General features: G+C 31.5%; 1 protein-coding gene and 1 long non-coding RNA gene across 3 annotated transcripts; one reads left to right on the top strand and one right to left on the bottom strand.

Moving 5' to 3' along the window:
• Nucleotides 1-12,937: 12,937 nt before the first annotated feature.
• Nucleotides 12,938-13,405, bottom strand: LOC132724596 (histone-lysine N-methyltransferase SETMAR-like). Its single transcript, XM_060709478.1, has one exon. It carries the CDS (start codon nucleotides 13,403-13,405, stop codon nucleotides 12,938-12,940), a length of 468 nt encoding a protein of 155 aa, XP_060565461.1.
• Nucleotides 13,406-22,152: 8,747 nt separating this feature from the next.
• Nucleotides 22,153-25,749, top strand: LOC132724603 (uncharacterized). Of its 2 annotated transcripts, none has more exons than XR_009624935.1 (6): nucleotides 22,153-22,464; nucleotides 22,819-22,935; nucleotides 23,540-23,650; nucleotides 24,238-24,339; nucleotides 24,951-25,061; nucleotides 25,634-25,749. It is a non-coding gene; the product is annotated as an uncharacterized LOC132724603 (long non-coding RNA). The 2 variants fall into 2 exon arrangements; XR_009624934.1 differs by having other exon boundaries at nucleotides 25,623-25,743.
• Nucleotides 25,750-26,490: the final 741 nt, after the last annotated feature.

Here is a 26,490-nt window from a genome sequence, read left to right as displayed (position 1 = left end):
TTATCATTGAATCTTCAATGTGATACATTCATGCCATTCCAGAAAAAGTGGCTTAAGGTCCCCAAGTAAAAGATTGCGTGTGCCCTAAATGAGAAAATAATGGGCGGAACTAAATAAATGAAATTTTGAAAGGGGATCAGGGGTTATGAAGCCTGCATATCACATATATCAGATAGTTATGGTCGTTAACTTAAAACATCTTGCCACAAAACATTGTGGGTTATAATTTTGCAAGTGATTTTGGATTCTTTCAAATTAAGAAGATATCTAGATAGATTACAGAACCTTTGTAGTCCATTCTGATGCACACTCGTTCCTGAAATAATGCACGGGTGACACATGAGGTCTTCCTTCCCCCGTAAAAGCTGTCATGTGCCTGCGTGACTATCTGATATGTTTTAAATCATCATTATATGAAATAACTAAATTTCGGATCAAACTGGTTGTCAAATGTTTTATAACAATTTTTTGTCTCTGATGTGACTAACGTGTTTCGATGGTTAAAAGTTAAAAAAGCCACAGCCATGTTCAAATGTGAAACCTTTATCAGAAATTCTACTTTGTGATAATCATTACTGTCAGTTTTAATACAAGTGTAATGATAGACTACTGGGCAAGTTAATAAACATGGAATATTTGAACAATATTACATTGTACAACTTTATTCTCCTCAAAACACTGTCATGTCTCTACTGAAATAAATATTTCTTTTTCTAATTTATTTCTCTACTCTGTAGTCACTTTAATAACTTTTTGCCAATGAAAGCTGTAACAGTTCCATTACTAAATGGCGAATTTTCTTTGCGGTCGTTGTGATAAAAATTGGATAGCGATTCAGTAAGAAGTGACATTTATCATTTATAAATAAACAATGCTATAGTGCAGTAGATGACATAGGTGGTAAAGAACAGTCATCATCGAAATAGCTGAAGTACAAGACTTTTTAAAATCTTTAAAGGTCAACTTTTTCTTTATATCTGCTGTTTTTGAATAATTATCCTTTTTAACACATAATTTTTTTCAGGTCCATTTGGATAAAAAAATCCAATAAAAAGGTATTTAGGATTGAAACAATATATGACGTAGCCGGTTTTAGCTGGCGTGAGAAATGTTTCACATTCGTTTGTCTCACATTAATTTCGATACAAGCCTAGACTGCAAGTTTATTTGTCCTTTTTAATGTTAATGCTTTTGACGCTTTTTGCCTTTCCAGGGGTAATAGTTGACAAAAGAATATTTTTTATAATAAAATTGATACGAGCAGAAATTAAACGACGGAAGAGCATTAGTGCCAGTTGTATGTTTTTTATTAACTCGAAATTTCGACTTAGTAACTCGAAATTTCGACTTAGTAACTCGAAATTTCGATTTACTAACTCGAAATTTCGAGTTACTTATCTCAAAATTTCGAGTTACTAACTCGAAATTTCGACTTACTAACTCGAAATTTCGACTTAGTAACTCGAAATTTCGACTTACTAACTCGAAATTTCGACTTACTTATCTCGAAATTTCGAGTAAGTAACTCGAAATTTCGACTTACTAACTCGAAATTTCGACTTACACTGCACGACTTTCATTGGTTGCCGGTGAAAGCAAGGATTGAATTCAAGATACTTTCTTTCGTGTGTAGCTGTTGCACATTGACAGAGCACCTTTAACATTTATTTAACAGAACAATTTTATAGGGTCAAATTGTCAACACATACTGAACATATCCTTCGCTTTTTTTGTGGAGGGGGGGGTGTAAAATCACACTTTCCACATTTCCGTGTTAACCGGGTGTTTCTTTTTCTTAAGCACACATACCACCATCATGTGGAGAAACAACAAGTCCAAAACCCACCCTATTGTAAACTGTGCAATATCATGTGTTAAATAAGTTTTAAATGGCGTGTATACGCCAGTTAGTCTGTCACGTTTCTTTATACTAATAATGTTTTTGTAACATTATTCATTATTTACTAATACTTTGATTCATATTGTGTTGATAAAAGTTGATAAAAGTGATACTTGTTGTTATATATATGTTGGGAATAATATAAAAGCATCCGATTTTACAAGAAATATAGTCAGTCCAACAATTTTGACAAAGACCTCAGCACGCGCTATTTTGGCCACGCCGCGATACTTTCCTAAGATGTCCCACACGTGAAGTATAGGATCGGTTTTTTTACAGGGATGAGAAGAATATGATTTGTGAAAAGATATGTTCGAACAGATGGGATACAATACAACGTCTGAAGAACGCCTGAACGTACAAATTAAAGGAAGCCTTGTATTTTTTATGTCGGGTGTGTACATGCCATTACTAAGTTTAAGTTAAATTTCAATAGTTTTTGTCCAGGCACCCGTTTCTCCATCTCCATCTTTCAAAGGCACTGCCTACTATATCTTATACCATCTAACTAATAACTTTGGCCATTCTTGTAATGTTAATAAGTCGAAATTTCGAGTTACTAAGTCGAAATTTCGAGATAAGTAACTCGAAATTTCGAGTTAGTTACTCGAAATTTCTAGTTAATAAAAAACATACACCTGGCCCTAATGCTCTTCCGTAGATTCAAGACCTTACACTGTTATACTTTCCTTAATGTCCAGGCCTATTTATCAATTTGATTGCCCATTTTCACCGTCAAGACGTGTACATTCAACTATCAAAAAGTTTTACTGTTGATTTGATATTATTGTTGAAAAGAGTTTCTCTTTAAACCGAAACATTTATATGGCAAACCATTTGTGGTGAGAAGTACTGCAATGGTTAAGATTTTCTTTTCATAAATGACAATAAGACTTTAATGAAAACCCCCTCTCCAAAAATGGGGTTTTAATTATCCCCTTCTTAGATCATATCAAGTTTAGAAAAAAAATATATGAATGTATGCACTAGTAATCAATGAAAATATAATTAGCAAACAAAAACTTCAAGTGAGAAGGCACTAATTCATTCTTTATTGAAATGCTAAAGTTCACTTAATGACAAAGGTTGGCTAACCCAATTATTTCTGTAATGGAAAACTTGGCCAAAATAAGTAGGAGCATAAAGTATACCGAATCTGGTGTATTTATTTTTTCTTTCACTTCAGCAAAATCTATAGACAGGTTTCTTGCCATGTAAACCAAAATTGCTGAAAGCTATATTTAAGCAGAAATATTTTAAAGTAATCTTTACATGGAACTGAAACTATTGTTTTCGTAATTACTACAAATAACATCACAAATTTTGGTTTCAAGTAAAGTCAAGTAAAATGTATTTATAAAGTCGGATATATATAACAAATAACATAAGCTCTAATGAGCTTTTTACACCGTCTTCTCAAATATAATACATTGGGTAAAGATATAATATATGAAAAACATGGTTACATTATTATGGAAACTTCAGATAAGAAGAACAGCATTGCAGTAACATTAATCAGAATGAGTAGTACATATGAGCCGCGTCACGACAAAACCAACATAATGGGTTTCCGACCAACATGGAATCCAGACCAGCCTGCGCAGTCTGATCAGGATCCATGCTGTTCGCTATCAGTTTCTCTACATGTTATAGGGTTTGTAAGCGAACAGCATGGATCCTGATCAGACTGCGCGGATGCACAGGCTGGTCTGGATCCATGCTGGTCACAAACGCACTATGTTGGTTTTGTCGTGACGCGGCTCATATATATAAATAAACATCCATTAAAATACATGTTACAGACTACATAAAACATGCTGCAGTTAAATCAAGACATCAAACATACATCTAAAAATTGTCATTGTACCTTTTTGAACACCTCTTTTATGTTGACTTATAGTTCGTTACCGGCTTCCATGAAAAGAAAAAAAGAACACTACCCTACTTGAACCAATGATTAACTCATTTGTTACCTACTATCACATTTTTGTCATTATTTACTACATAAGTTGTTTATGCACGGCAGTGATTTGTGCAAGCTACCGTTCATGCCCCCCCCCCGGCACCGGCTCTATACATATATATGGATATGTTATGTGCCATCGTTAATATTTGGACCATTATAAGCTGTTTTTTTATTTTCAATTTTTTGCCAACTGTCACCATATATAACTTCAGAAACAATCAGTTTTGATTTATATAAGGTACTACTACCCTTTTAAACTTATCTGATATTTCATACAAAGATACAGATTGAAAATAAGTTGTTATTCGGTAAATCACAAGTAGATATACTGCATTAAATTTAACCTTCTTAAGTTGGAGTAATAGAAAATCTGAATGCAACACATGTCTGATTTCAAATAGAATTTTATCAATAAATTTCTACTTTCTTAATATTAGAAAAACTCTTACTAAATATGAATAACACTTTTTGGTTTGGAACAGAAATGTTTCTTTTGTTGATCTCCGACTTATAAAATGTTCAACAAGCAGCTTTTCCTGCAGGAAGGTATGTGTAGATTATGTGCTTTTTTGTATTTGATTCAACTATTCCTAAGCGACAGTTCCTTTAATTATTTTATTTCTGATGCAAAAATGAGTATATATTTTCTTCTAGGAAATAGACATGCAGACAAAACAAGTGTTGCTCATTGTTGTTCTCTAACAACTTCTTGTTTGTTGATGACTTTTAATTCTACAACAGGGAATATCCTCAATAGCAAATGAAGAGTAACTGCATGAAATATGCAGATCATATCGAAAATAGTGTGTCCATGATTAATAGTAAAGATATATACCAAATTATACGCCAACGCAGCAGGCAATATAAACAAACGACAGTAAACGCATTCAAAGATAAACGTTTTAAAATAAGGAAGTACGTAAAATTTCATTTTATTTTCTCTGAAGTGAATTTAAAATCGTTTTTTTAGAAAATTTGATATTTTCATGAAATTGCATTATAAACGGTTGATTACTTTGACATTATAAAATGTTTCACCTCCTCAACATAAGTCACTTTATATACCTTTGTAAATATCATGCCTTTCACAATTGTCAAAAGCACTATATTCTTTTAGTGGTAGATAACATCCTATTGAACAGAGTTTGCAATTTCATCTGTTTGATGTATTATTTCAGTTTAATTTGGCGATTTCTTTTTTTCCAGACTATTTTCAACAAAAACGATTATCAATACATTACACTGTTTTCCTACGTTTAATACCCGACCCTGTTCATCGATATTAATGATCAACATTATTTTTTGTCCAATCACATTGTAGTATTTTTCAAATTTCTGCTTTGTCTAACTTTGGTTAATGTGTACTTACTAAATAAAATTCACTTAATCTGTCGTCTAACCGCAGTCTAACAAATTTCAATAATGCATTATATTAAGGAGGAGTTAGAGGTATGGTTTACATTCTGATTTGTAAAATGTCAAGGTTAGCAAAACAATGCCACCATTAAAAAAATTTAGTCGAGGTCAGGTGTTTCTAAATGTGAGGATACAATCAACTGATTTATTACATAGATAAAACACGTTGGGTTTGCAGAGACAAATGATTGCATATTAACTTTTTTATATCCTTTGAACTCTTAGAAAAATGACCGTTATAAATTGCTGACTGTTTTAAACTTTATATTTTATAGAAAAAGTAACCAAAACATTATTTTCTTTCACTTGATAGGAATAAACTGCATCAACAATCATTTGATATCAAGAATACAATGATTACATTTTTTGGCTGGAAAACTCATTGAAAATGGACCCCCTTCACACAGAAAAAATGAACTGTTTTTCAAATGAGCAAATCAATAGGGATTTTAAATGTTAGTGAATAACTTAAGCTAATAACGAATTTGTATCAATGAATAATCTCTAATGTATTTTTCTCTCACATTTTCCATTTATTTTAAAAGGATGTATACATTTCATTAACTCCATTGTTTTTACCTAATTGCATCGTTTTCCTCGCTGTTTTTTCCAGACATATTATAAACATGACAGTCTTACTGTAGATTAAGGTATAAATTCTGTGACATTTCAGTAAAAAATGTGCCTGGGCCATTTATTTAGCTTATCTAAATGTGACATGTTAGCAACTTGACAAGGTGTAGACATGTTGTAGAGCGAAAGGGCGGAGCTATAGGTGATTTAGAGAAATGCCTTGTTGTTAGTTGAAAAAAATAATGTTGATCATTAAATAGGTTAATGTTTAATAATATGCATTAACAAAAATAATTGGTCGCCTGCCTGCGGCATGCTTGACCAGTTATTTTTGTTAATGCATATTATTAAACACTAACCTATACATAGTGCCAATTTTCACCGTCTAGACATCCCGGTACACCAGCTAACATAATTCATTACTGTTTGTATGATTGTTGATTTTTGTAATAAGAGGTTTTTTTTAACAATATAAAGAAGATGAAGATGATCGTTATTAAACAATTTTATGCCAACTGCACCAGTTTCACAGTACATGTAATACACAAATCTAATTGAATTACTTGACAATAAATGTAAGGATATGTTTTTAAATTTGTCTTTTATCTGTGATATGCAGGTTTCATAACCTATGATTGCCTTTCTAAATTCCATTTAATTTAGTTTCATGTTTCTTATTTTGTCTTCATGTTTATGGCCAATGCTGTATTTTCTTTGGTGACCATACGCCGCTTTTCATGGAATGGCACTAACGTGTATGAACACATTTGCGGATGTTTCTAAAATAAAGAAAATAAACATTTTAATGTTAAAATGTTAATTCTGCTTAAGAGAGTGCTGAGGGGGCGTGGACCGCAGCTTACAAATACCACTCCCGTCCATGAACAGATTCAATCAAACCAAAATTGAAAATCTTGCAGGCTCGGTTTGAATGAGCCTGTTCATGGACGGCACTGCAAAGTGCAAGTTATCTTCCACGCCCTTAGCACCGGCTTAAGCAGATTTCAACATTCAAGCCTTAGTAACGAAACTCATGTATGTAAACCCTCTTAAGGATATTGACGTAAAACTTCATTTCATTATTGACTTTCCGTTATTTAATGTATATGTTGCACGATGTGTGCGATATTTGACAGCATCATTGAAATGTTTGCCTTTTTTATTCTTTCTTCTGCAAACACCATATGCATAATATAAAATTTCAAAATGTTAAATGATCATCTGTTACAAAATTAAAACTAAAGAGTAAGTTCAGCAATTCTGAATTCATATTTTCATATTAGTATCCCTTGCCCTTTGATGTATTTATTTAGTGTTGTTAAATTTTATAATGAAATTTCGTTATTTTCAAAACTTAAGTTAAACTTCCTTCGGCGGATTTGTATTAAAATGTTGAAGCTAACTGAAAGAAAAAAATATTTCCTCCGACCAAATGTTTTTTGAACAGCTTTACATGCACAATATTACGTAGGTTGTCTTAAACAATAACATACAGTGTGTATAGTGTGTTTCTTTTTTATTGTCTCTTAAACAATTCCTTAGAGGACAATTTTCTTTATGAAAATCTATTTTGTATCCTTCAATTAATTTTTGCTGATGCCAAAAAGAAAAAAAATGAGCATGACTTTTTGTCTCCTCCTCGGAAAACATGCAGGTTATCATTGCTGTTCTTAACGATTTCTTGTATAAACATTTACTGTAATTTTTACGATGGGAGATATACAAAGAGCAACAAGACTTTCTTTAAGTATGTAATACAAAGTCCGCTGAAAATAAAATTTTCAAGATAAAAATATCTCTTCTATGTTTCTTCCTTTTCCATTATCATTCAAAGTTATGACAATATTTCTATATTATGTAAAAGTTTTATTTTACAGTAATTTTATGTTAAAGAACGACAACGTTGAGTTTCACGAAAGTCACTAATAATATTCACTAATCATTAATTTTTCTTTGGTTATTTCCTTTGGAATATAATTTCACAGAACTTCTGCCTTCCACTGTTTAAAAGATTATTTTTCCTCTATATCTAAAATTCTTGTGAAAGTTTCGTTTTTATGTAAATGCAATTTAAATAACCTCTTCTGGTGACAATCAATTTAACTATGCCATTAAATAAACTTTTCTGATTTAAATGGGTCAAATTTCAGAGAATACAGATAAAAGTTAATTGAGTCAATGAATAATTGATCAGTGTCGTAAAATTAGTTACTAAAATCTCAATTCGTAACTGTTACTGTAAATTATCAGCATTTGTTTTTTCATTGAACATCAGAAAATAGACTACGTGATCATTTGCTTATGTGAACTGACTTAAAAGAGTATAAAGTCATTAGAATAATAATAATGCTATGTATAACAAATAGCACAGTTTCTATAAAAATCCGTTATAGAACATGTATTTTGTATGATAAAAATATCTGACAAAGTTTTATCTGATGTTATAATCATATAACAGAGTGAGCAGAGCGATTTTTAAGACATTGCTTTGAAATCGTTGTTAAGTCAATTGAAAGTTAAAACATGCATAGATAATGACATTAAATTAAACTGTATATGAATTATTACATGTGGAAAACATAAAGCATAATGTATGTTCTTTATGAAAGCTTATCGTAGTTTGGAAACTAGAATACTTAAGCTTGAAATGATATTTAAACAAATAAGTGATACTTTCCTAAAAGAACAAGAATATTTATCGTTCAAATGCTGAGTCAAGTGTTACGTATCTAAAAATATTTTATAAATAATTCATTTAAATAAAATTATTTCCATTGCATTTGATGGTTTGTATTATAACATATCAGGATATTTATTCACCGTTTGTTTTCTAAATGATTTTTCCATGAGGACAGCTTCCTCTAACTGATTATCTGAGTCAACAAATTTTCGCTGACGCGCTCCCTCCAAATAAAAATAACAAAATAAAGAAAAACTATTTTGATAAAAAAACGAATAACAAGCAGGTTAACCATTATTCTTTTTTTGTTCTTACAAGTTTGTATATATCAATTCAAAATATTGTAAGAAGAATCATGAATAATAATGAGGCGGACATATCAAATAATCTACAGTAATTTCGTGGTATAGTTCGCATGTTTGAAAATATTTTCTTATTGATAACCTTTTAGACTAAGTATGATAAATTAGTAAGAAATATTAAGTGACATGTAATGGATATTATTTGCATTGGAAACAAATAAATTTGTGGTTATCTTGTTCAAACATCATATTTATGATGCATGGCAATTGATGTCCGATAAAAGAGAAACATAAAATGCAAATAGTTTATTTATTTTATTAACAATTTAAGACATTAGTCTATAGAGACAAATCGTGTTCTTTGTTTGTGCTATATCAAATGAGTTTTATTTGTGAGTCTATTTTAAACAGTTTCACGAATTATTAATGTTTTCCTATCATATGTTGTGAAAATATTAATTCAATCAAAATCTATGCCAAGAGTAACGAGCCTTGGACAGTGACCCTCCTATATGGTTAAAAACATAAGTAGTAAGATACAAACGAATACCTTTAGTAGTTTTGAAAATTGATGTTAAGTGCAAACCTTTTACTCAGAATTTTAGTAAAAACGAACCTCCAAACTATTGATATGCGAATCAGACAGTGAGCTGTAGAAAAGTGCTTTATACGAAAATTCAAAGATTTTATGTACAGAAAGAAAAATCGCCAACCTACATGTAAAAGACGACCATACTATACGGGTCTCTTGAGGCTCAGTTCAACAGGCTAGAGCTTTGTAACGTATATTGCCGTAAAACGAACCTTCAAACTATTGTTATGGGTAATTCGCAACCGAATCAGACCAATGGTTTTCTAACAGCGAGTTATAGAAAAGAATGGTTTCACGAAATTTCGAAGACTTTTTCTGTGGGTTCTTATGGCATTTTCCTTAGACTAGAGCTTTGTGACTTATATTGGCGTAAAAATGAACCGCAAAACGGTACTTAAAAGTGCAAGCTACCTTCCACACCCCTAACACCGGCTATAGCAGGATGGTGAATAAAAATATTCTACGACACGACAATTTTAACGAAACCTTTAATACGACACATTTGTGCCATTCAATTAAAAGTGTCGTATCGTCCCCAAGTAAAGGAATAAGAGTACCCAGACGAGAAAACAATATACAGAACTAAATAAAATTAAATTTTTGAAAGGGGATCAGACGTTATGAAGCCTGCATATCACAGATAAGACGTCAAAAGACAAATTAAAAAAAAACAGGCAACAAGCAACATATCCTCCGGGTAGCTATACAGTATTAAAGTTGGAATGCTGGAACCATTCAACTAGAAAAAGATCACATGAGAGGAACTGAAGTACACACAGTATTTATGCTGTACTGAATGATCTTCAGGGATCGAAAGACATCTTTGATTATATATAAGTGGCGACTTTTTACGGCAGTCGCTACACTGCTCAAATAAAGCTGATTTGACAATAACAACCACCCCACTCACAAAACAACAACAACAACAACAACACAACAAAAACAACAAAAACAAAACAAAAAAGAACATAATCCTCCAAAAAATCACAAAACGGCAAAATTGAAAATGTTAAAGGCTCGGTTTGATAGGGCCTTGTAACACCGCACTTTGGGGTCAAACGCACTTTGGGGTCCGACCCCAAAGTGCGTTACGTACTTTGGGATCCGACCCCAGAGTGCGTTACGCACTTTGGGGTCAAATTTCGACCCCAAAGTGCGTTAAACAGGTACATATGCATTTTTTAATTTCAGGCAAACGACCGCACTTTGGGGTCATAGAAAATTAATGTCCATTATGTTTTAAATGATATATTGTAGTCAAAGCTAATGGTAAACAAAAAATCAAGGTATCAAATAGACGCAAAACATGTGCCCTGAATTATAATAGAATCAATAGGGTTTTAAATGGTCTTGATTAGTAAGTGAAGAACTTTCACCAAATAAATCACCAAATAAAGAATTTGTATCAATAATTAAGCTTAAAATATTTTTTCTCAAATTTTCCATTTATTTTAAAAGAATGTACACCTTTCATTAACTCCATTGTTTTTAGCTAAATGCATTATTTTCCCGTTTTTTATTTACACATTTTATAGAAATATGATAGTCTTAGCATAGACAAAGGTATAAATTCTAGGAAATCTTAATAACACATTTCAGTAAAAAATGTGCCTGATAATATCTTGAAAGAGCCATTTATTTAGCTAAATGTGACATATAAGAAACTTGACTAGGTGTAGATGCGGCTTTAAGTAGTAGTCCATACAGGCAGTACTAAAAATATCAACTATTTAAGTAGTCGCACATTAAGAGTGGAGCTTCAGAATAATGTAAAATTCTCACTGGGGGTATAGAGGGGATTGTGGGGTATGGATCCTCCCGAGGGTTAAAATAACGTTTTTAAGGCCCATTATGCTTTTATTTGTTTTTCTTAAAAGCTTTTTTATTTTGATGTTCTTCTATAATATCCAAAACATACACATTGGCCAATATTATTACCTGAACCATCTTTTTCATATGTTGCTTTTTGGCAATGATGAGTACAGTTATAGTGAATTAGTATTTTATATGGAAGTCAAATACTACAGTGTTTTGACTTCTTTTATGACAAATAATTTCACATTTATCGCTACTTTATCATTGATCATTGATGCCAGCACTATTAAGTGTTGAGAATTGAGTACTGCTCAAGCCGGTGCTAGGGCACGTATTCATTATCCCTCATGTACAGACTCAATCAAACCGAGTCTGCAATTCTCTTGTAATTTTGTTGTGATTAATGCTTCCGAGGGATCACTTGTTTCCTGAATTTTATTCAGGTAACAAGCATCTTACATTTCTCTGATATCATTATTTTAACATTATAAAATTCATGTTTGCTCTTTCTTAAGAAGTATGTAAGATTTCACATAAAAAAGCCTCTGGCGAACGGTTGTTACGGAGCTTACAAAAACCCTTAAGTTTGTTGATAAGCTTAATAATGTATTTGTAAAAATCACTATTTATAGTCCGATCGAAAAACTTGATGTTTCACCAGAACATTGCAATAGAGTATATTTATAGTTCTTTGGAAAAAAAACAACTGCATTTTATTTCATTCCTAACATATTTAAAATGGGGCTCAGTATGGCACCAAAAGTTATCAAGTAAATGACCGACAGAACGGGATATTTTTCGCAGCTTCTTTTAATTCTAGGAATACACAATTTCTGTACTATAGTATTTTGAACGGTGGCATAAAAGTGACATTTGTATTTTTTTTATACATTTTTTTTTTCGTACATATTTTTTGTTTGTTTGTCGTACATATTTTTTTGTTAGTTTTGAATAGATACTTTTTTAGTTTTGCATACATATTCTTTCTTAGTTTGCATACATATTTTATTTTAGTTTTTTGTACATATTTTATTTTAAATTTGTTCTTTAGTACATATTTTTACATGACGCCATTTGCAAAGTAGATGTTGGGATAATTACACAATTTGTAAAACACCATTTTTAAACACTTCGCCATCTGTAAATTACAGTACCCCATTTGCAAATGCCATTTGCAAATACCAACATTTTCATTTTTGGAGGTATCAAAAAATAACAACTCTTTTTAGTATATGTATATATCACATATATATATAGTCCGCGGTAACCCAAAGAAAGGTTGTGCATATGGTCTCGATGTAGTTAACATTTCTCACAAGGTGCCTTAAAATCCTTCATGGGGTTTCGGAGATAAGGAGCATGAATGAAACCCAAGTCTTTATCCTTTGACCTGTAGGTGTGACACCGACCTTGAGCCGACACACCTGGCATATAAGTTCTGCACATTATCTGGATGTGCTAAAGAATTCTCAGGGGGTGGGGTTGAGTGGTGCATATTCGTGGAATAATAACTGATCACCAATCAACAGCCCTTTCCAAATGGACTCTAATATAATAGTATATAATAATAAAAAACAATAATTATATAAAATACATATACGAGGAGTATTCAATAATTAGTGTCGGGGCTATCGTAAAATTAAAACTTTTACAGGAACTACCATTTTTATTTTTTTAAACCTTCAAAGTAATCTCATTTGAACAATATACAGAGTTTCAAACATTTGATCCAGTTTTGAAATGCTTTTTTATAGTATTCTTGAGGTATACCCCTACACAACTGATGTAATGCTGAACCAAGTCCATTTCTGGTGCTGTAACGGCGACCCTGAATGTGTTTCTTTAATCTTGGAAACAGGAAGAAATTGCAGGGTGCCAAATCTGGCGAGTATGGTGGGTGATTAAACACAGTTACACGTTTGTTCTCCAATAATTTCTTAAAAATGTCTGCCTTGTGTGGAGTAGCGTTGTCATGGAGTCGATACAGACCTCTCATACCAGTATTTGGACGACGTTTGCGATAATATTTGTCACTTTTGTTGAACACTATTCGTTTGTAAAACTTTGCAGTAACGGTACGACCTTTTGGAATAGGAACTTGTGTCACTACACCTTGTATACCAAAGAACATGGCATACATAACCTTCTTTGTGCTTGTCATTCTTTTAGCTATACAGGGCCTACGGGTATGTTTGGTGGCCCATATCTTTTTATTTACCTTCCGTGTGGGCTCAAAAAAGTGGAACCAGCTTTCGTCTCCAGTTATAATTTTAGAAAATTTACGATCGTTATATTTGGGAAACATCTTCAATAATTTCTTGGCACAATTTACTCGCTCTTCCTTTTGCTTTTCAGTCAATAAATGTGGTATCCATTTGGCTGCAATCTTCCTAACTTTGAGGTGCTTCTTTAGAATCGTAAATGTACTTCCCGTTGAAATGCCAGTATACTTAGCTTTTTCAGAAACTGTATATCGAGCTTCTTTGTTTATGAGTTCTTGCACCTTTTTAATGTTGTTTTGGTGACCACTGTGTGTTTTCTTCCCCTACCACTAGCATCGTTTAGTGACTCCGTTCCACTTTTAAACTTAACAATCCATCTTTGAACTGTCCTTTCACTAACCACAGATGGTCAATAAATACGGCAAAGTTCTTTATGAATGGCTGCACCACTTAACCCAAATGTCATACGCGCTTTGATGTAAGCTCGAATTTCAACATTATTTACTGAATCTTTTCCAGCCATTTTCATACGCAGTTGATCGAATATTCAACTTTCAACACTAAATTTCTTAAAACGTGTGTGAATTGGGATACATGTATGATACACCGTTGGAAAGATAAGGAGTTGAAACGTATCATAATGTAACTTTTCACGTGATTCACGAAATATACTTAGAGAAAAATGAGGCCCGTCACTAAATATTGAATGCTCCTCGTAATATAAAAAATGGGCCGAAAAGGGTCGGCCGAAACCAGACTTGCCCGGCCGAAAACGACTGGGCCGATTCCAAAAAATGGGCCGAAATGTGACCAAACCACTGTGCTAGTTTTATACTCAACTATGGGCTGTTATGAGATTTGAAGGCGGTTTTCATTGGCTAAAATATGTATGAAAAACAAAAATAAAATATATACGAAAAACAAAAATAAAATATGAATGCAAAACTAAAAAAACATGTATGCAAAACTGAAAAAAAATTAAAATAAAATATGTATACAAAAATAAAAAACAAAAAATGCAAATGTCACTTTTATGCCACCGTAATTTTGTTATATGACCACAATTTTTAGATATTTCAAGTGGTAAAATTAATGAAACTTTTATCACTTAAGCATCATAAAGTATTGACCACCATCTTGAACTCCATCTCAAATATTCCAATGTCGCATATAGAAAATAAGCCAGTACTCAGTATTTAAGCAGAACTCAGATGACAAGTTTAGATCTCTTGAAAAACCCAAAGTGCGTTGATATGTAGCATATTAACGCACTTTGGGGTCAATTTCTCGATTTTGACCCCAAAGTGCGTTGGACCCCAAAGTGCGGTGCGAAGTTTAACGCACTTTGGGGTCGAACCCCAAAGTGCGTTTGACCCCAAAGTGCGGTGTTACAGGGCCTGTTATAAGATGTAAGACAGATGAAATAAATCATCTCTATACAGTACATTTCCTTATAACTGTATGGCATTCCTTACAAAGTTGTATTGAATGGAAAATTTGAAATAGAATGATTACAACTTTATAATTTAGTCTTTATACATTTAATGTGGAAGAATGGCAGATTAGATCAAAATGCCTTTTGACATAGTAAAAAGATTGTTTTTGTAAATTGAATCAAAAGATCAAATTATTAAGAAGTTCAAATGTTAGAAAAAAGTTATAGCTGTAAATATTTATTTAGGAAGATGACTGTAAAAATGGTTTTAAAAACAGAAATTTTACATCCTTATAACACAAAACATTTAAAATATTGTTTCCTTCTTCAGGCATACATCACGGTGTCTTTATTCATGGGTACGTATTTCATTAGCCTAATGAATGCCTATATCTCGTTCATCTTCTTATATAATCTTTATATTCCTCTATGATAGAAAATGCTGCATCAGCCAATTCAAAGTATTTTAAATATGACAAATTTCCCTTTGCCTTTTCAGACATAAAATGAATGGTTTTCTTCTGGACAGTTGAATGAGAACTTAACACGCGAAATCAACACAATTTCATGTGATTTTATCTTTCAAAATAACTGTTGATTTTAATGCTGCGGCGTCTGGTCCTATATGAGAAAGAAATGTTTTGAAAATTTATTGTTAGAATTATCATTTGTTAGCCACCTCAAACATGTACAGTAAAAAACCTGTAGACAGCGTTATGTGCCTTAAATAAGCCGAGTCACGACAAAACCAACATAATGGGTTTGCGACCAGCATGGATCCAGACCAGCCTGCGCATTCGCGCAGCATGATCAGGATCCATACTGTTCGCTATCAGTTCTCTACTTGTAATAGGGTTTGTAAGCGAACAGCATGGATCCTGAACAGACTGCGCGGATGCGCAGGCTGGTCTGGATCCATGCTGGTCGCAAACCCACTATGTTGGTTTTGTCGTGACGCGGCTCAAATAGTTGTAGACCAGAAACATTTTTGCATATGAAAAGGAACTCATTACTACTGCTGTAGGTTGTTTGATGCTGTAAGGCCCATTATGTATAAGATACGAACAAATATTTCCTTTTTTTAGAAAGGTCAAAATATTTTTATAACTCTAAAATAATGGTTTTAGAGCATGTAAGGTGCTTGTTACGTAAAGGAAATAACATTAAAATTAGTTTGTTATAAATAAAATACCATGATGTTCGAGCTTCAACCCAATTGAAGAAAACTGGTAGCTTATTGGCTTCCTCTTATTGCATGCAGGTTTTGCGATGCGCTAGCTTTTGTTCCAATCTGGGACAGAAAGATATACACGTTACATTTTTAGTCCCAGTTCCAATAAACATTATGCAGGTCATCTTATTAGTTCTCTTTATATTCAAATTAAAGTATGCATTCTTTTACCTTTGTATTATTAGAATTATCATTTGTAAGCCACCTCAAACATGTGCAGTAAAAAAGTCACTGCTTTTTTGTCATTCTATTGAATGATTCTCTTTAATTCATTTTAGCTTTAAAATTAACACTTGTATGTGTTGTGATACGATTACAAATATGATATATAATCTTCGTCATAATCAGTTGTAAGTTTTTATCTATTTCATTATTATTCACGTAATTGAACCCCCAACAAAACCCCCCGAAAATAAGGTTTTTTGAATATATTGTTCTTTGTTTGTTTTGTTGTAGTTTATGGAGATCATGTCATGAAGATGGCTTTATGTTCTTTTTACAAAAATGTTTGACATGAAAGTTAACACTTTAGCAAGCATTTGAACGTCATTTAGATTTTTTCATCACTAATTATAAAGTATAATTAAAAAAGTATAAAGTATAAATAAATTTCATATCTTGTTTCAAATATATCTTAAAATATTCTGTCCATGATTAAAACTGGCAACATACTTTCATGAAACATTATTGTTCAGGTTTAGCAGAGATTAACTACATGTACATAATATTAGCTATATTAGATATATAATATATTTATCATGAAACAATCTAACATCTGACTTTAAACTACGAGGTATGATTTCCCACATGGCCTGTATTAGCAAGATATGTTATGCGCACCAAACTAGGTATAAATACTCTGATATAACATTGAAAAACGTGTATTTAATATTTACACAGTTACAGTCGAAAACTTCAAAATCAATGTTATATGATAAATGCAAGGCTTTAACTGAACTTACCGGAATGAATAAGTCATACAAAAGGAGGCAGTTTTGGACAGAAAACTTTCGACATACTACAAAAGATATGGCTCTTCTTTGTCGCAATTTAAAATGGTGAATCAGGAACTTTAAGCTTTTTCAATGGAATTATTGCCAGACTGATAAAATTTAACAAGTGTTTACAAAAATACATTCTCTGAATGGTCAGTTATATATACACCATTGCAAACCAAACAATAGGGTTGAACATTTATATAAAGTTTGATTATCCAGAAGTTAAACTCCTCGCGATTCCGACCTGGGCTTCAATTGACTGTTGCATAAAATATCAACCGTATTTTATTGCATGTACATGTAATAGTTTCTCCATAAAAACGTCAATAATGCATTGAGGATTATAACTTTGTTAAAAATAATAATAATAATAATAATAATAATAATAATAATAATAATAATAATAATAGTAATAGTAATAATAATAATAATAATTATAATAATAATAATAATAATAATAATAATAATAATAATAATAATAAATAAAATTAAATAAAAATCAATAAAAAAAAAACATTCGCACCACTGGAAATATTTATTATAGTTCTACAGAAAATGAAAATAATATTGTATGGGCAATACAATGTTATATCGTAATTTTAACTATATAAAGTCATCGTATTGCATGTTTCAAAATGTGTATGAAATTTTTCAATTAATCAACTGAAGAAATTAGAATGAAATGCTGAATATACACATTGTAAAGATGAATACAAACCTTGAGACAATAATTGAAAAGAGAATATTTGCAATTTCCTATATAGCCTTTCTGTTAGACACATTTATTAAATACATTTTCTTAGAGACAATTCCTTGAAATTAAAACATGCAAAAATCCACACCAATTTCCCAGAATTAACCTTTTAAATCGGAAATTGAAATTTATAGTGTCTGCTTTTACAATTTGAGATGGTATTTCTTAGAATCTATTGTTTTAAAGGCGCGTTAAGCTTCATTTTGTGACATAAACATAAAGAAAAATGGCTTAATATTTAATCATAAAATGGCCAGAGTTGATGTCTAGTTAGTTTCTAAAAAGCGACTTTTAAGCAAATTACCTGAACCATCTTTTGCTTATGTTGATTTTAGCAATAAGTACAAGTGTTATAGTGATTAAGTATTTTGTATGGAAGTCAAAACAGTGCTTTATTTACATTTTGTTTCTTTTATGACAAAGTATTTTATGTTTCTCAGATAGAAACATCTATCTCTAACATGCTCTATAATCATGACTAGTATTAAACCATTTATACATTTATAAAACTCATGTTTTGTCTGTTTTTAGGAAGAAAAAAATCGTTTCTGGTGTATTTCTGAGAGCTTTTAGCACCATAAACTGACCGTAAGTAACCTCTCAAATTATTATTGATTCTGCCATGAGCATAAAGTACACGAATCAATACTCCATCGCCCACGCATTCAACACTTCTCGCTCGACATAAACGTTTCCCAGAAAATTCTCACACCATGATTTTGTTCACTGCCCATTATTCGCACCATGAATATCATAAACTGAGCATAAATGAAAACTTGCAACACCCCACCACCTACGACGACAACAACAACACCAAACAAAAAAAACAACAACAAAAAACAGCAGCAGCAGCAGAAATAGCAGAAAAAAGCAGCAGTATAATCAACATCAACACAGGAACTAATAAATAAAAGATATAAGATATTCTGAATATTCACTTTATTTTATGTGTAAGACAAGTATATTTTATACGCGTGCAAGCTGTTATTAAAATAACCGGCGTGCCATTTGGAATAAATAATCAAAGTTAGATAGTATTTGATTTTTCGTTCTCTCGCCCTCTTTTTTGCAAAATAAATGACAGGATATGTGGAAATAAATACGATATATTGTGATAATTTGTCATTTTGTTTCTAATGTTGTTGAAGTATGCAAATGAAGAATGTTTTTTATATGTCACTTCACTGGCTTTGGCATTTATTAATCGCCTAAATAAAACTTTTATTTGTTTTCTGTTATTCCATTCCCATTTCCATTGACACAGATAGCTATGACATTGATTTACTATTCTTGCATAAAAACCGTATCATGCAAGTGTACACTGACAGAGAAAAGACAGGCATTTACATATATTCTTGCATTAAAACTACGCACGCAGGTATACATACACAGTGAGGAAAGTTACCTTAACGGATAGAGTCTCGTGACCACGCGCTGTTACTGCACGTTTATTATTTGTTTGGATCGTCAGATTTAAGTTTTAGGACCTTAGTGGAGCTCCTTTAATTAAATACCTTAACAAACTTATTTATTATAAACCGTTTTTAACTTTAAGGTCCCAGCTTCTTTCAATATTTCATTTTGATACCACTTTCAATTGTTCTTGCGTGTTAATGCTCGAATGACGAACAAAAACTGTTTCGCGCATGTCACGTGATGGTGTGCCAATCACGTTAACCTTTTGGTCCTTCCGAATAATCCAGGCGGGGAACAATAGTTTTGTATAAATACATAGCAAATTAAATCGTGTTACTGAAAAGAGATCAGAAAATGTTTTGCTAGGGTCTTTAACGGATTTGTTTAGTAAAGTTTTTTTGGTGAGAATCAATCAGTGGTTCAACAAACAAGATTGTCCCCGAGCGCTCAAGATTCATGGTCGAGTGATTTTCCATGCACTTTACTGTTAGCTACATTTGCGTGAAGTTTGTGAGAGGGATGTGACGGAAACTAAATTATTGGGAGGTTTGGAATTGTTTCTTTTATTTTAGGACGTCGAAGAACTAAGTATCAATAAAAAATGTAAGTGTACATTTGCGTGAAGTTTGTGAGAGGGATGTGACGGAAACGAAAGTATGGGAGGTTTGGAATTGTTTCTTTTTTTTTAGGACGTCGAAGAACTAAGTATCAATAAAAAATGTAAGTTATTTTATATTTTATTAAAACTATATAGCCGAAACGTAATATTATTACACAGGAAAACCGGGAAAGCGTTGCTGTTTTTTTTAAGGAAAAAATGTTATTGTATCACATAAAATTTGTAAAATATCAAATATTTTTCGTAGGTGCAATTTGTTTAACACAAGGTTAAATTTTCCATGAATAATGACTTTAACTATAAATTAGCATTAATCATAAGGAATTAATACATGTTAAACTTTTAATTTTCATGTGACGTTTCGATCATAGTTAACGGCATTTTTGACCATTATGATCATTATTAATATTTACTTACCATTGTAGCCATCTAATCAAGACCACCTGATACTTAGTGTGATGGGGTGGGGGATTTCAAGTGTTGTAGGATTAAAGTTAAATTTCTATCAATTGTTGTAGTGCAAGGCAAAAATTATTTGTTTTATAGATACTTTGATGGCAAAACTGTTTTAAGTTGATTTAAAATGCTGTTTCACGAAATGCAACTTTACTGAAAGTGTGTAATGTTTTTTTTTCCAGCATTGCATTGGAACATTCCATTCGAAGTTTATTCAAAAGCAGTTTGATGCGCGTGATGTCCTGTCTCTATACTAAAGTGGTAACATAGGGCAGATTACTGGTTTTAACTGTGGCACTATAATATATATTACTGTAAATAATTAGTACATGTACATATGATGATTCACTTAATGTGGGCCTACAATTCTTGATTCTTTTCTGTTTTAAAGGATGATAATTATGATTATTTCCTTCTATACTCAAAAGTCACATGTTGAAAAACCAGATAATACAATAGCTAACATGATTTTTTAACAAAACATTGTCATAGGTAATTGGCTTATGATATAAAAAAAATTCAGATATGAATAATTGATAGTTGGCATATGAGGTCTAACAAAGTATTGACACGGATGATTGACGTGTGATATGTAAAAATGACGGCCATGTTGATGACAATGTTGTTGGTTATGGTAATGTTGATGAGGACGTCCATTGGTGTAACAATGATGATGAAATGACGTTGTTCAAGGTAGTGAGCAGTAATCAGGTAAATCTAGTTATTTATAGAAACTAGCTTTTTTTAGAAACTAGTTATTTTTAGGCAAATGAGTTTTAACTTTTCTTCGTAAGTTTTATCAGTTTCAGAAGATGAAATTTCAAAAGGAACCAATGAACTTGACAGTAATCATACTATATCGGGCCATGCTTGTGGAACAAGGACAGCACACATTATGCGACGTAAAAACAGCATACTTATTTAATTCAACTTACATTTGGAAAATTTGACATTATAAGAAATTTGATATACATATATACATGTAAATGGTATTATGTCAGTAACTGAAATTGCGTAGAATTACAAAATTTTAGTTTAAAAACGAAGATTTTTTTGTCAAAATTGAAAACTATGTTTTATGTTTATGTATATTGACGATATTTTGAGTGCATTGTTTATATCGATTTTGGTTTCTTTCTCAAATTTTTGGAGTTGGTGTGTGATTAGGGTTTTTTTTCGATTTGGGTTCGGTGTTTTAGTTTGCCTCTTTGTGGGAGTTGTTTGTGTGTTATGGTAGTTTTTCTTTGTCTTTGTTGGAGTTGTTAATGTCATTTGTGTGTTATTGTAGTTTTTCTTTGTCTTTGTTGGAGTTGTTAATGTCATTTGTGTGTTATGGTAGTTTTTCTTTGTCGAAAATTCAGGCTTTATTTCTGAATAGTTTGGGAATTGGTGGTCGATAAGACAGTTGATTCTTTGCTGATACATTGTGATCGATTTGAAAATTTTGGATTTTGTTATACTAGTCGAATTATTATTATTCATCATTTTAAATAGTTATATCAATTTCATTAGAAATGGGAGACATTTATAGTTATATTAAATATTTAGCTGTACAATACCCAATTTTGTATAATTATATTGATGTTTAATATGAGTTATGATATTTTTGATAATTATATTAATATATAGGTGGAGAATGCGACAATATATTAAAGATAACATTGATTCTTTTAGATTTAGAACGTGACATTTCTAATAATGATATTTGGGTGTTGAATGCGACATTTTTAACAATTATATATACTGATTATTTTAGATGCAGAATGCGACATTTTAGACTAGTATAATTTAATTGTGCTTTGTTTTTTCATTGGTTTTCAGATGGCGTAAGAACACATCACTGGATTACTTTTGAAAGACAAAACTAGATAAAATTGTATATTTATAAATATTACCACTATATATTTCAGACTATTGTTCGATTGATGGTAAAAAAAAATGTTTATTGATCATTGAGCAGACGTAAAGCAGGAAATTGCGGGAACAATCCTAGCAGACGACAGTAGTCGCGCAGATGCAATCATGCACCATATCAGACTGCCCGAAATTACAGGCTGGCCTAGCTCTATACCGGACTCGCTTTCAGCAGGTTAGGGTTTTGAAAAAGGAAATCATAACTTTGTAATGTATGTCTTATTTACTTTTTGAAAAATAAATTTTCGTGTCAATGTAATAATTATGTTGACATATCAATATTGTCTAATTTGATTTATATAATTACATGTATGCCACTTAGTTAACTTGATTTAAAGCAGTCATGTTTAAAATAATAATTTAAGTTTACAATATATTCTTATCAAATAAGCATAATAATGCTGAGTTATGGGTCATTAAGAACATTTTAGTAATTTAAACAAATAACTTATAATCTTAGTTACAATTATTTTTAAAATGCTAAAAAGTGTACATTTGTTCGACCATGTTACTAATAGTGTATCCACAGGAAGCAGACGACAATGAATTTTAAAGTGGAAATTTGCGACTTCAGGTGTGTCTGCTACTCGATGTTGTGATTTCAGTTATTTCCCCTGACGTTCAGTATAATGAAATGAGGGTCGAGGTAAGATATTTTGAAGAAATATAAATTTTAGCTAAACATAGAACAATACATTTTACAGATAAGGGTTTGTGAGTCCCTGATAACACCTTTATTTCTGCAAAACATTTTAAATTGACTTGGCCATCTTCAAATCTGGACAAAACCATTACTCATTTTAAGGAAAAAATTTCAAAATATGTACTGACTTAATATTGGATAGTCCGGATCATTAGCAGATGTCAAGGATATGCCGACTGATTTTGGTCTGCACTGGTCGCACGGGTACATGTATATTATGTTGGCACTAGAAGGCTGAGAGTTAATCAACATATTGTACCAGTTACAATCTAAATACAAAAATATACATTCAATAACTTAATTCACGAATAGATAAAAAATATCGGCACTACATTAGTGATTGTGTCGAAGGAGGGAGATAATTATGAATGTATTACAAATAAAGGAGATAAAAATATCTCTTATTATAATTATACTATAAAATATCTTAATTATTTCTAAAGCATAATGTGTATTTTGTAATGAACTGGTGACTTTGATTGTGACACTCCGATAACATCTTAATTTTCAATCTATAAATAGATAATTTTTTTAACCTATATTTCAGTTTCAGGATTTGAAATTAGAAAAGAACGAAAGATATGAAATGAGCACTGGCAAACTGATCTTGGCATGTTACATCCTTATCACAGAACTGGAACCTACTGATTAAGATGAGGTAATAGTAGGTTTTATGAATATATGTATAGATTTGTTTCTTAGCCTGCTGAAAGCGAAAGTCATTAATCTTTGCCTCCAGAATAGAACCAGGCCAACCTGCACTTTTGTGCAGTTTGACCAGTCTTTTTGCTGTTTGCTTACTTTCAATTTTCATTTTCATGTGATAATTAGTTATAATTATTTATAATGGTCTGTTCCTTTAATAAAATGTGGAAAACTCCATTTAATAATTTCCGCAGGTTAAAGCAGTATACCTCCAGCTTCATGCTCATTCTTCATGTAAATTTTGAAAATGTATCTAAAAGAAAAAATATAGTGTAGTGAACAAGGAAAGTAATTTACACATTACAAATGTCAGCACAGTATTATTACATGTATGCCACTTAGTTAATTTGATTTAAAGCAGTCATTTTAAAAAAAATAATTTTAGTTTACAATATATTCTTATCAAATGAGCATAATAATGCTGAGTTATGGGTCATTAAGAACATTTCAGTAATTTAAACAAATAACTTATAATCTTAGTTACAATTATTTTTAAAATGCTAAAAAATGTCGACCATGTTACCAATAGTGTATCCACAGGTAGCAGACGACGATAAATTTGAAAGTGGAAATTTGCAACTTCCGGTGTGTCTGCTACTCGATGTTGTGACCTGACGTTCAGTATAAGAAATGAGTGTCGAGGTAAGATATTTTGAAGAAATATAAATTTTAGCTAAACATAGAACAATACATTTTACAGATACTGCAGATAAGGGTTTGTGAGTCGCTGATTACACCTTTAACTCTGCAACATAAATTTAAATGGACTTGCCCATCGTCAAATCTGGACAAAACCATTACTCATTTTAAGGGAAAATTTAAAATATGTACTGACTTAATATCGAATAGTGCGAATCATTAGCAGATGTCAAGGATATGCCGACTGATTTTGGTCTGCACTGGTCGCACGGGTACATGTATATTATGTTGGCACTAGAAGGCTGAGAGTTAATCAACATATTGTACCAGTTACAATCTAAATACAAAAAATATACATTCAATAACTTAATTCACGAATAGATAAAAAATATCGGCACTACATTAGTGATTGTGTCGAAGGAGGGAGATAAATTATGAATGTATTACAAATAAAGGAGATAAAAATATCTCTTATTATAATTTTACTATAAAATATCATGATTATTTCTAATGAATGTGTATTTTGTAATGATCTTGTGACTTTGATTGTGACACTCCGATAACATCTTAATTTTCAATCTATAAATAGATAATTTTTTTAACCTATATTTCAGTTTCAGGATTTGAAATTAGGAACGAACGAAAGATGTGAAATGAGCACCGGCAAACTGATCTTGGCATGTTACATCCTTATCACAGAACTGGAACCTACTGATTAAGATGAGGTAATAGTAGGTTTTATGAATATATGTATAGATTTGTATCTTAGCCTGCTGAAAGCGAAAGTCATTAGTATTTGCCTCCAGAATAGAGCCAGGCCAACCTGCACTTTTGTGCAGTTTGACCAGCCTCTTTACTGTTTGCTAACTTTCAATTTTCATTTTCATGTGATAATTAGTTATAATTATTTATAATGGACTGTTCCTTTAATAAAATGTGGAAAAATCCATTTAATAATTTCCGCAGGTTAAAGCAGCATACCTCCAGATTCATGCTCATTCTTCATGTAAATTTTGAAAATGTATCTAAAAGAAAAATATAGTGCAGTGAACAAGGAAAGTAATTTACACATTACGAATGTCAGCACAGTATTATTACATGTATGTCATGTTTAAAATAATAATTTAAGTTTACAATATATTCTTATCAAATGAGCATAATAATGCTGAGTTATGGGTTATTAAAACATTTCAGTAATTTAAACAAATAACTTATAATCTTAGTTACAATTATTTTTAAAATGCTAAAAAATGTAACATTTTTTTGTTTGACCATTTTACCAATAGTGTATCCACAGGTAGCAGACGACAATAAATTTTAAAGTGGAAATTTGCAACTTCCGGTGTGTCTGCTACTCGATGTTGTGTTCTCAGTTACTTCCCCTGACGTTCAGTATATGAAATGAGGGTCGAGGTAAGATATTTTGAAGAAATATAAATTTTTAGCTTAACATAGAACAATACATTTTACAGATAAGGGTTTGTGAGTCGCTGATTACACCTTTAACTCTGCAACATATTTTAAATGGACTTGCCCATCGTCAAATCTGGACAAAACCATTACTCATTTAAGGGAAAATTCAAAAATATTTGTACTGACTTAATATCGAATAGTGCGGATCATTAGCAGATGTCAAGGATATGCCGACTGATTTTAGTTTAAACAATATTTTATTTATAAGTATTACATTTACATGATAATTGACAAATAATAAATAGTACGGATTGAGTAGGAAGCTAAGCTTTTCTAGAAACTCTTTCCTATTTTGGTCTGCACTGGTCGCACGGGTGCATGGTATATTATGTTGGCACTAGAAGGCTGAGAGTTAATCAACATATTGTGCCAATTACAATCTCAATACAAAAAATATACATTCAATAACTTAATTCACGGAAAGGTAAAAAAATATCGGCACTACATTAGTGATTGTGTCGAAGGAAGGGAGATAATTATGAATGTATTACAAATAAGGGAGATAAAAATATCTCTTATTATAATTATGCTATAAAATATCTTAATTAATTCTAAAGCATAATGTGTATTTTGTAATGAACTGGTGACTTTGATGGTGGCACTCCGATAAACATATCTTAATTTTCACCTTTATTTCAGTTTCAGTATTTGAAAATTGGGAAAGAACGAAAGATATGAAAT

Source organism: Ruditapes philippinarum, unplaced genomic scaffold (assembly GCF_026571515.1).
Source record: "Ruditapes philippinarum isolate M1 unplaced genomic scaffold, ASM2657151v2 ctg4420_1_1_1_1, whole genome shotgun sequence".
In the NCBI taxonomy this organism is placed as follows: domain Eukaryota; kingdom Metazoa; phylum Mollusca; class Bivalvia; order Venerida; family Veneridae; genus Ruditapes; species Ruditapes philippinarum.
The sequence above is the reverse complement of the archived record's forward strand: the minus strand, read 5'-3'. Positions and strand labels throughout refer to the sequence as shown.